Raw genomic sequence first — 11635 nt, 5'->3', positions numbered from 1 at the left:
TTAATATAGGTAACCTTGCCCTTAATAGAGCGTAAGATCATTCTTTTTAATATTATATAGTCTACTTTGTGCTATTTAGTTACTTTATAGAAGTAGTAAGCTACCTATTAGTCCTAGTTATACCTAGCGGGTTTAATATATATTAGGTTAACGTATAGACGTTAGAACGGAGCTATTGCTCTTAATTCGGGAATACGGCGTGAGATCTACCTTTTTAACTTTGATACTATGTAGGATTGACAAATCGGTACGGGCTCGCCCTTTTCTGGAGCTTTTGGCTGTATGATCTCGATATTGTCTGATAGTTTTTCAACGTACTTTAGGACTTCGTTATTTGGGTGTCTTAATCGCCGGTACTACGTTGCTTCGTTTACAACGTTCGATTTTGGAGCTCGCGATAATAACGAGAATACTAATATTCCTAGAGCTCGAGCTAAGCGTTCGGGATTATTAAATTTAACTACCCTTATTCTATATATTCTATTCATTACTATAACCTCTTTTCTAGACTTTTTATACCTTATTTAACCTATTTCGGTATTAAAAGCGTATCTAGCCTTATCTAGAGGTTCGTCTATAAGTAGATTTATATAGAATCTAGGAATATATAGAGCCTATTTAAGAATAACCTTAAATTTTATTCCTTTAGGACTTATTATCTAGATTCGAGCGTTGCCTCGTCCTATTACTCTTATTATATTATTACTAGTAAGGACTTCGTTATTAAATAACTCTATAGTAAGGAACCTATTTCTATTATTAACTATATAGTTAGTAGCTATAGTATTATATACTATACTATTTCTTAGGTAGTAGCTCGATATTTGGCTATATACTAATACTACGTTAGATCCCACCGTAAGTAGTACTATAGGATAGAAGTCCTTATTGTCCTATTCCTAGTCGGTTACTATAAGGTTAGCCGCGCCCTATTCCTTTTCCTTCTTCTTATTAAACTCCTTACTTCGTTATCTTAACCTCTCAACCCCTTTTTTAACCCTTAGATTCTTTAAGGCTTCTTCTACCTTCTTCTTCTTCTTAGAGTTCGGTATCTAGTCCTTTAGTCTAGTATATTCTTCTAGATAATAGTACTCGTTATACTAGTATATTCCTCTATAAATATAGGTTGGAGCTAGTCTTCTAGACTAGGATTAAGTTCGTCCCTAGAAGGTAGGTTTCGAGGTTATTTAGGATATTAATTAGGATATTATAGATATTAAGAATACTATTTAGAATTTAGTCTTCGTTACCGTAATATTCTTTCTATAGTAACGTTAGAAGTCTTAAATAAGGTCTATAAAGTCAACTAAGTTAGCTTAATAGTACTAGGTAACTATATAGGCGTAGTTAATCTTTTCGTTCGCTAAAATAAGGTTATCCTTTACTCGTTCTAGATATAGTATCTCGAGCTTTTAGGCTTCCTAGAATACCTCTATCTAGTTATCGAGCTAGGTAAAGACGTCTCTAGCTCTTAATCTAGCTTTTAATACTTTATATTTTTATTCTACCTTATATATTCTATCTTTATCCGTTAGGTAGAGGCGTTTCTTTAATCCTTTTATTATCTTATATAACGAATCCTCTACTCGGAGTTAATTAAATACTAGATAGGTAACTATTATTATTAGATAGATTCGGAATATTAATAGGGTATTTCTTTCTATTTAATACTTTAATTACTATTCCTTATAGTCCTCCTTTAGAATCTTTAGTATTTCGAGCTAGTCCTTATTAAGGTCTTAAATACTAGTTACTTAAGGATTTATATCCTTATATTCGACCTTTTTAGGTAGAGTAGTATGCTCCGGTTCTATTTCAAGATCTAGGTTTACTAGGTTCTAGATATTTAATTAATAGGCTAGGGCTTTGATACCCCCGTACTAAAGGTGCCAGTCCCGTTCGTTTTTAAGTACGGTGATCCTCGCCGTAGTAGTCTCAGTATATTGATTCGCTATTATTGATTGATATCAGACGAATGACGTTTAATATTATTAATGCTACTTCTTGTTAATAGTTAGCGTATCGGAATATTTAAATCGGACGTTATTTCGATTTAATTTACGATAGTCGGGCTTATAACTATTAAATATAAGCAAGAGTAGCGAATAATGATTGGCTAAATGAGTTTAAATATATATATAGGTGTAAATGTACGTATATTGGTGAGCTTGAAGAGCTTAGGTGCAGGGTGTAAGTTTCTGCCGGATATAACAGGGGCAGTGCACGTGATCTAACTACGTTGCTGACTAAGTACAACATTTGACATAATATTTATTTTGCCCAAAGCCGCGCGCTTATCTTGGCGCGCGGGCTAGGAAAGCTCCAAGGCACCCGCAACTCACGTCAACCCAAGTTGTCTCCCTATCGTAAAGCTCCCTCAAGCAACAAAATCCACTCTCCCACCCACAAAACAAGCCAGAAGCTCTTGCTCATTCGACTATATCTTCCTCGCTCCGGCTTTCAACCTTGAATAGCGATCAATTCAAAAGCTCGGCATGGCTTCAGGATACGACAGAGCTCTTTCAGGTAGGTGAAGCCACTCACAATTCCAGCCTCAACCCACTGTATGCTAACATAAACACTATAGTCTTCAGGTATGGTTCTCCGCTGTTCTAGCATGATACTCCATCTCTAAGCGTTAATATAGTCCCGATGGACATGTCTTTCAAGTAGAGTATGCCTTGGAGGCCGTGAAGAGAGGTAAACGATCCTCCTACTGTTTCCATAGCTCCGTGATCAGACTCTGTTGAACTTACACACCAAACAGGGACTTGCGCCGTTGGAGTGAAAGGCGAGGGCATCGTAGTTCTTGGTTGCGAGAAACGTTCGGCAATGAAGCTACAAGACACACGAATTACTCCTTCGAAAATTGGGTTGATCGACAACCACGTTTGCCTTGCCTTCGCGGGTCTAAATGCCGATGCTAGAATATTGGTTGATAAAGCTAGAGTGGAAGCTCAATCACACCGACTTACAGTCGAAGACCCGGTGACGATCGAGTACATTACCAAATATGTTGCTGGTGTTCAACAGCGGTACACACAGAGCGGTGGTGTTCGTCCATTTGGAATCAGTACACTGATTGTTGGCTTCGATAACGGCGACAAGACCCCACGTCTCTACCAGACAGAACCTTCTGGCATCTACTCCGCATGGTAGGTTGAAGTATATGGAGGAGAAATGCCGGGAAAATACCGCTAACAATCCACTCCAGGAAAGCCAATGCCATCGGCCGATCAAGCAAGACTGTTAGGGAATTCCTCGAGAGAAATCACAAGGACGGCATGGACCGGGAGGCCACTATTCAACTCACCATCAAATCACTGCTGGAGGTTGTGCAGACGGGAGCCAAGAATATCGAAATTGCTATCATGGCTCCTGGGCAGCCTATGGAGCTTCTCCCTAGTGACGAGATTGAGGCCCATGTGAAGAGCATAGAAGCAGAGAAGCAGGAGGAAGCTGCCAAGAAGAAGACTGGCAGAACCCCGGGGACTGGAACTACAACTTTACTGCCTAGACAGACTGGCGAAGGCTCGTCTAGCTAAAGCGGTCTATGAGGGAATGGAATAGAGGCCAAGATGAATTACTCTTAAAAAACATCATCTTATTTTACTGCTCTTGTATAGGGTATAAATTATTCATGCTATTGTATGTCACTTTCACACGGAAAGTCCGTTCTTCGTGTACTTCGTAAAACGTTCACACGCCTTCTATCCAAGCCTGTTTGGCGCATCCTTGACATCGAATATTGACCGTTCGGCCTCTGCCCTTATTCGTTCATCCTTCAACATCCTTGCATCCTTTCGTGGATCCTCTCCTTCCACCTTGACTGCTGGTTTCGGCGTAAGGGCGTCGATAACGAAATGGTTATCGCAGTGTGGGCAATATTCGTCACTGCAGCCAGCCAAAACGTCAGATAGATACAAACCACTGCAGGTTCGAAAGAGCAGAACATACCTCTCGTCAAACTCAGCAGCGTCCTTTCGAAAGCACTTCTTGCACTTCTTGCAAGCAAGAGTCTATGTCGTCGTTAGATGTGTTCTAACCCTGCCCCATGTTGTATGTATCTTCTGCTCTCACCATCTCCATGGAGGGAAGCAGTTCATGGCTTTCCTGTTCCCTATGACAGTCCGCGCAGTCAAACCATTTACGGCCTAATCAAATAAGTATATCTCCTCGAGTGTCGATATGTCCGGCGTCCTTACAGCATGGCGATCGAACGGCGACCTGGGCGTTGAGGATGTGTTTGCTATAAAGCATTCAACTTAGCCGTCGTTTTCTACCTGTGAGCAGCATTGTCCATGTATACGGCGTACCACATCTTGAGAACTGGGGATTAACACAGAAGAACTGTCGAACACTGGCAGATATTCCAACTAACTGGCCAAGTGGGCTGTTTGTGGTGAATTCGATGGCTTCAAAATTCTTTCTACCGCTCGACACTCGCCAAGAGAAGTCACAGAGCGCGACAGGCTGAGAAATCAGATGGAGATAATTCGCAGATATTTAAATATTGATATTTCTAGTCTCAAGGGATATTCTAGGTATTCAAGATATCCGAGTCTCTTATAATATCTACCTTGATATTGGTTCACTACCGTACGAGGAGAGCCATAAAGAAGCCCACGCAGAGATTTCTCACAGGCTCATGATAACTAAGTAGTATCTTCTATAGCTGCCAGTACTAAGGTCTACCCCAGATATAACTCCTCCTCTCTGTACTTCCTCCTTGCCATCGACTTTGGCCAGGATGAACTATTTGAATACTTAAAATGACCACCGGAGCAAGCAGCTTCCGTCTGGCGCCATCGAAAAAATAAGTGCCTAGATCGCCCCTTTTTTAAAAAATATCTTTAAATTGGGAGGTTGTCGGGAACGAAAAAAAAAAACTTCTTGATAATTTTGCATATACCCCTGGATCTTTGACAATATACATAGGATGACAGCCTCGCCTGTAGAGAAGAAGTATGACTTTGGCGGACCGTAAGTTTCTTCCCCTAGACAGCCAAATCTCATTGATATAGCTGACCTTGATATTCCAGACCGGGGGCTGCTGCCATTACATTTGGCCTTCCTGTGCTTTTGCTCTTCTTCGCATTTGGATGTAACGATGTGACTGGCTGTCCGGTGCCGTCCGTCTTGTATCCTAGCAACTTTACCTGGGATCAATTCAAGCTGGAGAGCGGATGGCCTGCGGGTGGCATCTGGGACCTCTTTAGCTGGAATGTCACCGGCGTCATGCTGGCGTACTATCTCGTCAGTTTGATACTCTGGAAATTTCTTCCCGCACAGGAGATCAAGGGGACGAAACTCGTTCACCATGGCAAACCACTGGATTATCGCTTTAACGGTGAGTTAATATGCCTTATTACGTATTGTTGTGTCATGGCTGACCTCGGGCAGCGTTTTCCTCTAGTATTGTCCATCTAGTTGTCTGTGCTGTTGGAACGTACTTTCAGGGGGCCAATTTCTTCGTCTGGACGTATATTACAGACAACTACGTCCAGCTGCTAACCGCCAACATTGTGATATCCTATGCAATCTCTGTCTTTGTATATCTCAATAGCTTCAGCGTAGACACCAACTATCCCAACAAGGATCTCCGTGAACTGGCCATCCGCGGAAATACAGACAATACCATTTATGACTTTTACATCGGCCGCGAGTTGAACCCGCGTGTCACACTCCCAATCTTCGGAGAAGTCGACCTCAAGACCTGGCTAGAATTGCGCCCTGGTCTCACCGGCTGGGTCTTACTCGACCTTGCGTTTGTTGCAAAGCAGTACCGCACCTATGGCCGCCTCTCCGATAGCATCATCTTCACTGCCTTTGTGCAGACCTACTATGCTCTAGACGGCCAACACAAGGAGTCTAGCATTTTGACCATGATGGATACCACCACCGACGGACTTGGGTTTATGCTCACGTTTGGTGACATCGTCTGGGTTCCGTTTTTATACTCGACCCAGTGTCGCTATCTCTCTGTTTACCCTGTCCATCTCGGTTGGACAGGTGTTGCAATCGTCAGTGCCGTGTTTGCTCTGGGACTGTACATTTTCCGAGCATCAAACACGCAGAAGAACGTCTTCCGTACACGACCTGACGACCCGAGTGTGGCCGGGCTATCCTACATACAAACAAAGCGTGGAACCAAGCTGCTGACCTCTGGATGGTGGGGTGTGTCTCGCCATATCAACTACTTTGGCGACTGGCTACAGGCCTCACCCTTTAGCTGGCCTACTGGTTTAGCCGGATATATGATCCTGCCGGCTGGAAGCGCCGTTGCTGCTTCCCACACTTTCAAGATGCTTGATGGCCGGGAAGTGGTACAGGGGGAAGCAAAAGGCTGGGGTATCGTTTTCACGTACTTTTATGTACTATACTTTGCCATCTTGTTGATGCATCGTGAACGCAGAGACGACGGGGCATGCTTTAAGAAGTATGGAGAGGACTGGAATAGGTACAAGGAGATTGTCAGATGGAGGATCTTGCCATGGGTTTACTAATTTACTAGATGGAGGACGATATCAGCTTTAGACTTGGAGCAATACGGCGAGATAGATGTCGGTTATATAGATTATAGAGGTCATGCTTTGTCTTTTGTCCTTTCTATTTATCTATATGTTATGTTTGATCCCTGACCCTGTAAGCGTTGGTGACGCTCTGATTCTCATGCATAATGACAAGCATGACATCGTATAAGCCACTCTCTTCTAGCAAATTACAACATGGCATCTATAAATAATAAATAATAGAGCAAAGAAAAGATGTAAATAATAATATCTAGATATATATAGGTGTGGCAATAACACTTTGGCTAAGCCCTGGTGCGTGGCATCTAACCTCTTCAGGCAAAGTTCTCTGTGGGGGAGGCCGTGGTACGTGGCAGTAGTACCTGATTATATACCTGGTGACGTCGCTCAAGAAAGTCACGCTTGTTAATTTTATGTCAACTTCGACTTCGACATCTTCTTCTTCTGCTTCTCTGCTGCTTTTTCTGCTGAGATGAAAAGACCAGCTAACGACTCTAACTGTCTGGTTCGATTGTTCAGAAAAAGCAAAGACGGAGGCACCTCGCCATAGAGTATCCAACGGCAGATTCAGCTATTAGTTACCACTCGAATGAGCCACCCCCAGTCTGCAACTCGAACCCCTTCCAGTGACCCTGGGATGTTTAGCTCGGACTGCGCCGCCTACAGCTCCATTTAATAGTCGCATATATCGCCCTTGTTGGCTGGTGTCCGGATGCTAGAGCTTTCGTTGAATTATTGAGCAAGTCTTGGGCCGCTGCCTTGGGACGGGCGGTGAATTATAGAACGACGAACAACTTGCGGATATCCTGCGTTTTACCATGGATGCAAACGAGGAAGATAGAACGGACCAGCAGCCTATTGTCAGTTGTATATTGCTGCTCTATCGTATGGATGTTGAGAAATCGTTTAGCTAACTGTGGTTATCAACTCCTTTCTAGAGACCTGTTTCGTCGCTGCTATCCCACTTTGAGAATCTCTCCCATACTAAGCGTGAAGCTCAAGAAGGGTCAGGATCGCTGTTGAAAGCACCAACAATAGCGGATAATGTGACAGCAGGCCGAGTTTCGTTAGATCTACCTCGATCAAACTCGCCATGGGGGAGTTCTCAGCGGCTCAATCAAGGCTTTCTGCGGCCTCAACAGACCGGGGACTCGCCTACCCAGCGTCGTCAGCCACGTCCATTATCTATGAATTTACAGTCCACGTCTCCCGGACGGTCGGTATATACTGTGGAATCGCCTAGACCTCCTCCGCAACCGACCTTCTCATACAGCCAGAGCCTTCCACAGACACAGGGCCACGCACCCCACACCGGACATATTCCTAACGGCCACTCGGCATCGAATGAGCCCTCTAGCAGCCCTCCATCTTCCTCGCGCACCTCTACTCGCCCCACAACACCTCTCAATGACCATTCCCATACCGTATCGATAGATATCCGGCGTACAACTCCTGTGAGTCAGCGCATTGGAAAGAGCGCTTCTGTTCCCCCACCTGTGAATAGGGCGGAAAAACCCAAGATACCTCTTCGAAAGCCAGGCATCTCAACCGGCCATAATGTCACAACTTCAAATACCCTTACTCCGTCGTTCTCAGTACAACATACGTCGATGGAAGATAGGATATCACCCTTTAGTACCCCTCCCAGTAGTCCTGAGAAGATATCTGGTACATCAAAGCTCAATGGGACCCCAGAGCCAATTAGTCTGAGTGATTTTCATGCCCCAAGTCGACTACAGCAAACACAGCCAGGCTCCCGCCCTCAACCGGGACCCGTTACTCGTGAAGGGCCACCGGTCTCAAGATCGACAAAACAGAGTAATTTAATCAGCAACACTGCTCCTAACGCTATACCCCCGCGTCCTCCGCCGATAACGCGCGCGAAAACTGTGATTGTACCGCCCAATACACAAACATCTAGTCGACAAGGCGACAGCGATCAAGAGGTTAGACTGAATGCGCCGGTACGACGACCGTCGCCGGCACCGCCACGTAGGTTGGAAACATCGAGGGTTGGTCTCAGCCCGCATAGGGATGAGCTACCCAGTCCTCAGAGAGTAGTATCTGCCATAGACCCACAAACACCAAACGTTTATAAACTACCACCTCGATCATTAAGCATAAAACAACCTAAACCAGCACCTCCTCCACCTCCTCCGCCTCGAAGAGAAACAAGTAACTTAACCACCAAAACGACTCAACATACAGGCCGGCCTCCACCCCCACCTTCGAATCCTCCAGTGCGCCAGCGTCCTCCACCGACTGCTCTTACCAACGATCAAGATGCAATTAAGTCCCTAGAGCAGCTCACACGCTCAGTTCATCGTACTAAACCTGTCGTTGTTACTGATACGGATATCCACCCGGATGCTACCCACACAAACCGTCGTCCACCTTCTTTCAGGTCAGGGGTGTCAGATGTTTACACTAAATATGATACTCGCGTATTCGATGTGTGTGGACAATACGTATGTACAACAGGCTTTTTTACCAGAGTTTGGGATCTTGTGACCGGGGAGATGATCATGAGTTTAAACCACGGTGAGACAGTAAAGGGTTCTGCTATTGCATTCAAACCAGGCAGAAGTGTCGATGAAGAAGGTGCAATAATCTGGATTGGTACTACTGCCGGCGAGTTACAAGAAGTCGACATTAGAACCCAATCTATCATCAACACTCGGCCTGCTCACTCTCGCCGAGAAATCATCAGGATATATAGATATCAAAAGGAGCTCTGGTCTTTAGACGACGAAGGAAAACTCTTAGTATGGGCTCCAGACGAGTCAGGCTCGCCGAACCTTCAATACAGTTACAACCATCCGTATGACCGCATGGCCAAGGGGCATACCTTTTCAATGGTTGTTGGTAACACAATCTGGTATGCTACCGGTAAGGAAGTACGGCTTTACCAACCTCATGCCCAAGACACTGCCTTCCAAGTCCTCAAGTCACCTCTAGGTAAAAACCACTCCAGTGAAGTGACTTGTGGGACGATGTCAATGACCAACGGGGGTATGGTATACCTGGGTCATGCAGATGGCAAAGTAACCATATACAGCTGTAAGGATTACTCTTACCTTGGAACTGTCACCATCAGCATGTACAAGATCAGTTCCTTAACGGCTGCTGGAGACTATCTATGGGCAAGCTACAAGACTGGCATGATTTATGTGTACGATACGTCAACAAACCCGTGGACCGTCAAAAAGGACTGGAATGCTCATAGCCATGGAGTTTGTGGGATGATGCTCGACCTAAGCTCTGTGTGGACCGTCAATAAACTTCAAGTCGTGTCTCTTGGTGTGGACAATTATATCCGTGTTTGGGATGCTATGCTTGAGGAAGACTGGCTCGGTACGCCCAATACCCGCTTTAATTATCTTGTAAAAATAATAACTAACTTCTACTACAGAGGCAAAGATGCAAAGCAAGGATGTCGAATACTGTAAATTCAGTGAAATTTCTGCGGCTATCGTCACATGGAATGCTGGTGCAACGGTTCCTGGCAAACTACCAAATAGCAATTTTATTAGAGATGCTATCCACCCCGAGAGCGCTCCAGATATTTTGGTATTCGGCTTCCAAGAGCTTGTGGACCTGGAAGATAAGAAAATCACAGCAAGTTAGTAAATGTCTATCCTTAAAGCATTTAAAAAGCTAGGTAACTAATATTCTTTTTAGAGAGCTTCCTCAAAGGAAAAAAGAAGGATGCAGACAAAGAGACAATGAGCCGGCAATATCGCGTCTGGAAGGATTATCTTGCACTATGCATTCGAGAACATATGCCAAATGGCGAGTCCTATGTCCTACTACACACCGCAAGCCTTATAGGTTTGTTTACCTGTGTATTCGTAAGGCAAGATACGCGCGAACGGATCTCAAATGTCAGTGCAGCGGAGGTTAAACGGGGAATGGGTGGTCTTCATGGAAATAAGGTATACACCATCACTTCATCTTTGTCGTTTCTGATTCCTGGATACTAATTACTATCGTCAGGGCGCGCTCATTCTTCGGTTCTTTATGGATGACAGTTCTCTCTGCTTTGTCAACTGTCATTTAGCTGCGGGTCAAAGCCAAACAGCAAACAGAAACAATGATATTGCCGCAATTATGGAAAGTGAGGCGCTTCCCAAAGAACCTAGCCTGTCAGCTCGAATCGACCGGTTCGCCGGTGGCGGAGATGGATCTATGATTCTCGATCATGAGATTTGCATCTTAAACGGGGATCTCAATTATCGCATTGACTCGATACCGCGAAACACAGTGATTGAAGCTGTGAAGGCTAATAATCTTCCCAAACTCCTAGATAGGGATCAACTTTTAGCTTCAAAGCGCAAGAATCCTGGGTTCCGGCTTCGCACGTTCAATGAAGCCCCTATCACCTTCGCACCAACGTATAAATACGACGTGGGAACCGATAATTATGATTCTAGCGAGAAAAAACGAGCACCTGCCTGGTGTGATCGGCTTTTGTACCGTGGATTCGGCCGTATTAAGCAGTTGGAGTATAGACGACATGAAGTTCGCGTGTCCGACCACAGGCCTGTTAGCGGCACTTTCAAGATGAGAGTCAAATCTATAATCCCGAATAAGCGAACAGCAATATGGGAAGATTGCCAGGCAGAGTTTCTTTCTGAGAAACAACGCTTGGCTACAGAAGCTAGGTATGTGTTTGCTTACGCCTATACAAAGAGTTCATAGTATCAATTACTAACCTCTTGTCAAACAGCGTTTCATACCTTGTCCGTTTCCTAGGGCTGAGTCCAAAAGAAGCTTATGCTTTGATAACCTCGCCAGCCGGAGCATGATACTTATCCTTGTCCCTTATTATTCTCCCTTTCTCCTTATGCGAAGGAATAGTTTTCGATCCCATGCGCGCCACTTACGAATTTATGATACCACATAGAAGTCATGACGAGTCAATGCCTGTATCCTTATCATCCTATTAATTGCATTTAATCCAACCTCATCTTCTCCTTTCAAGTTTTTTGAGATTCTTTGTTTCCTGTAAATAGCTTCTTCTCTTGCAGCAGCCGAGTTTTGCCCGCTTTGCTAGATTCTGGAGAATAGAACCCGGATACATAATGATATAATTGCATCAA

At 44.5% G+C, this 11635-nt stretch overlaps 5 protein-coding genes across 5 annotated transcripts in view; 3 read left to right on the top strand and 2 right to left on the bottom strand.

The window, feature by feature from the left end:
• Positions 1-2495: 2495 nt before the first annotated feature.
• Positions 2496-3545, top strand: MCYG_02035 (proteasome component PRE6; the record flags this gene model as incomplete). Its single annotated transcript, XM_002849055.1, has 4 exons — positions 2496-2530; positions 2648-2700; positions 2768-3155; positions 3215-3545. 4 exons carry the CDS (start codon positions 2496-2498, stop codon positions 3543-3545), a joined length of 807 nt encoding a protein of 268 aa, XP_002849101.1.
• Positions 3546-3710: 165 nt separating this feature from the next.
• On the bottom strand, positions 3711-4321 carry MCYG_02034 (zinc finger protein; the record flags this gene model as incomplete). Its single annotated transcript, XM_002849054.1, has 5 exons — positions 3711-3930; positions 3958-4019; positions 4081-4154; positions 4206-4249; positions 4284-4321. The coding sequence occupies 5 exons, from the start codon at positions 4319-4321 to the stop codon at positions 3711-3713; spliced, it is 438 nt and encodes a 145-aa protein (XP_002849100.1).
• Positions 4322-4939: 618 nt separating this feature from the next.
• On the top strand, positions 4940-6506 carry MCYG_02033 (Delta(14)-sterol reductase; the record flags this gene model as incomplete). Its single annotated transcript, XM_002849053.1, has 3 exons — positions 4940-4983; positions 5043-5350; positions 5404-6506. The coding sequence occupies 3 exons, from the start codon at positions 4940-4942 to the stop codon at positions 6504-6506; spliced, it is 1455 nt and encodes a 484-aa protein (XP_002849099.1).
• An 845-nt stretch (positions 6507-7351) lies between these two features.
• MCYG_02032 (type I inositol-1,4,5-trisphosphate 5-phosphatase 2) lies at positions 7352-11341 on the top strand (the record flags this gene model as incomplete). Its single annotated transcript, XM_002849052.1, has 6 exons — positions 7352-7393; positions 7472-9887; positions 9946-10155; positions 10215-10468; positions 10530-11197; positions 11263-11341. The coding sequence occupies 6 exons, from the start codon at positions 7352-7354 to the stop codon at positions 11339-11341; spliced, it is 3669 nt and encodes a 1222-aa protein (XP_002849098.1).
• A 171-nt stretch (positions 11342-11512) lies between these two features.
• Positions 11513-11635, bottom strand: part of MCYG_02031 (dimethylaniline monooxygenase FMO5) — a gene marked incomplete at both ends in the record, with an annotated part of 2255 nt that continues 2132 nt past the window's right edge. The window contains one exon of the mRNA XM_002849051.1: positions 11513-11585. Within this exon, the coding sequence (XP_002849097.1) occupies positions 11513-11585 (73 nt within the window). The remainder of the gene's footprint in view (positions 11586-11635) is intronic.

Source organism: Microsporum canis, genomic scaffold, assembly GCF_000151145.1.
Source record: "Microsporum canis CBS 113480 supercont1.2 genomic scaffold, whole genome shotgun sequence".
NCBI classification, from domain to species: domain Eukaryota; kingdom Fungi; phylum Ascomycota; class Eurotiomycetes; order Onygenales; family Arthrodermataceae; genus Microsporum; species Microsporum canis.
The sequence above is the reverse complement of the archived record's forward strand: the minus strand, read 5'-3'. Positions and strand labels throughout refer to the sequence as shown.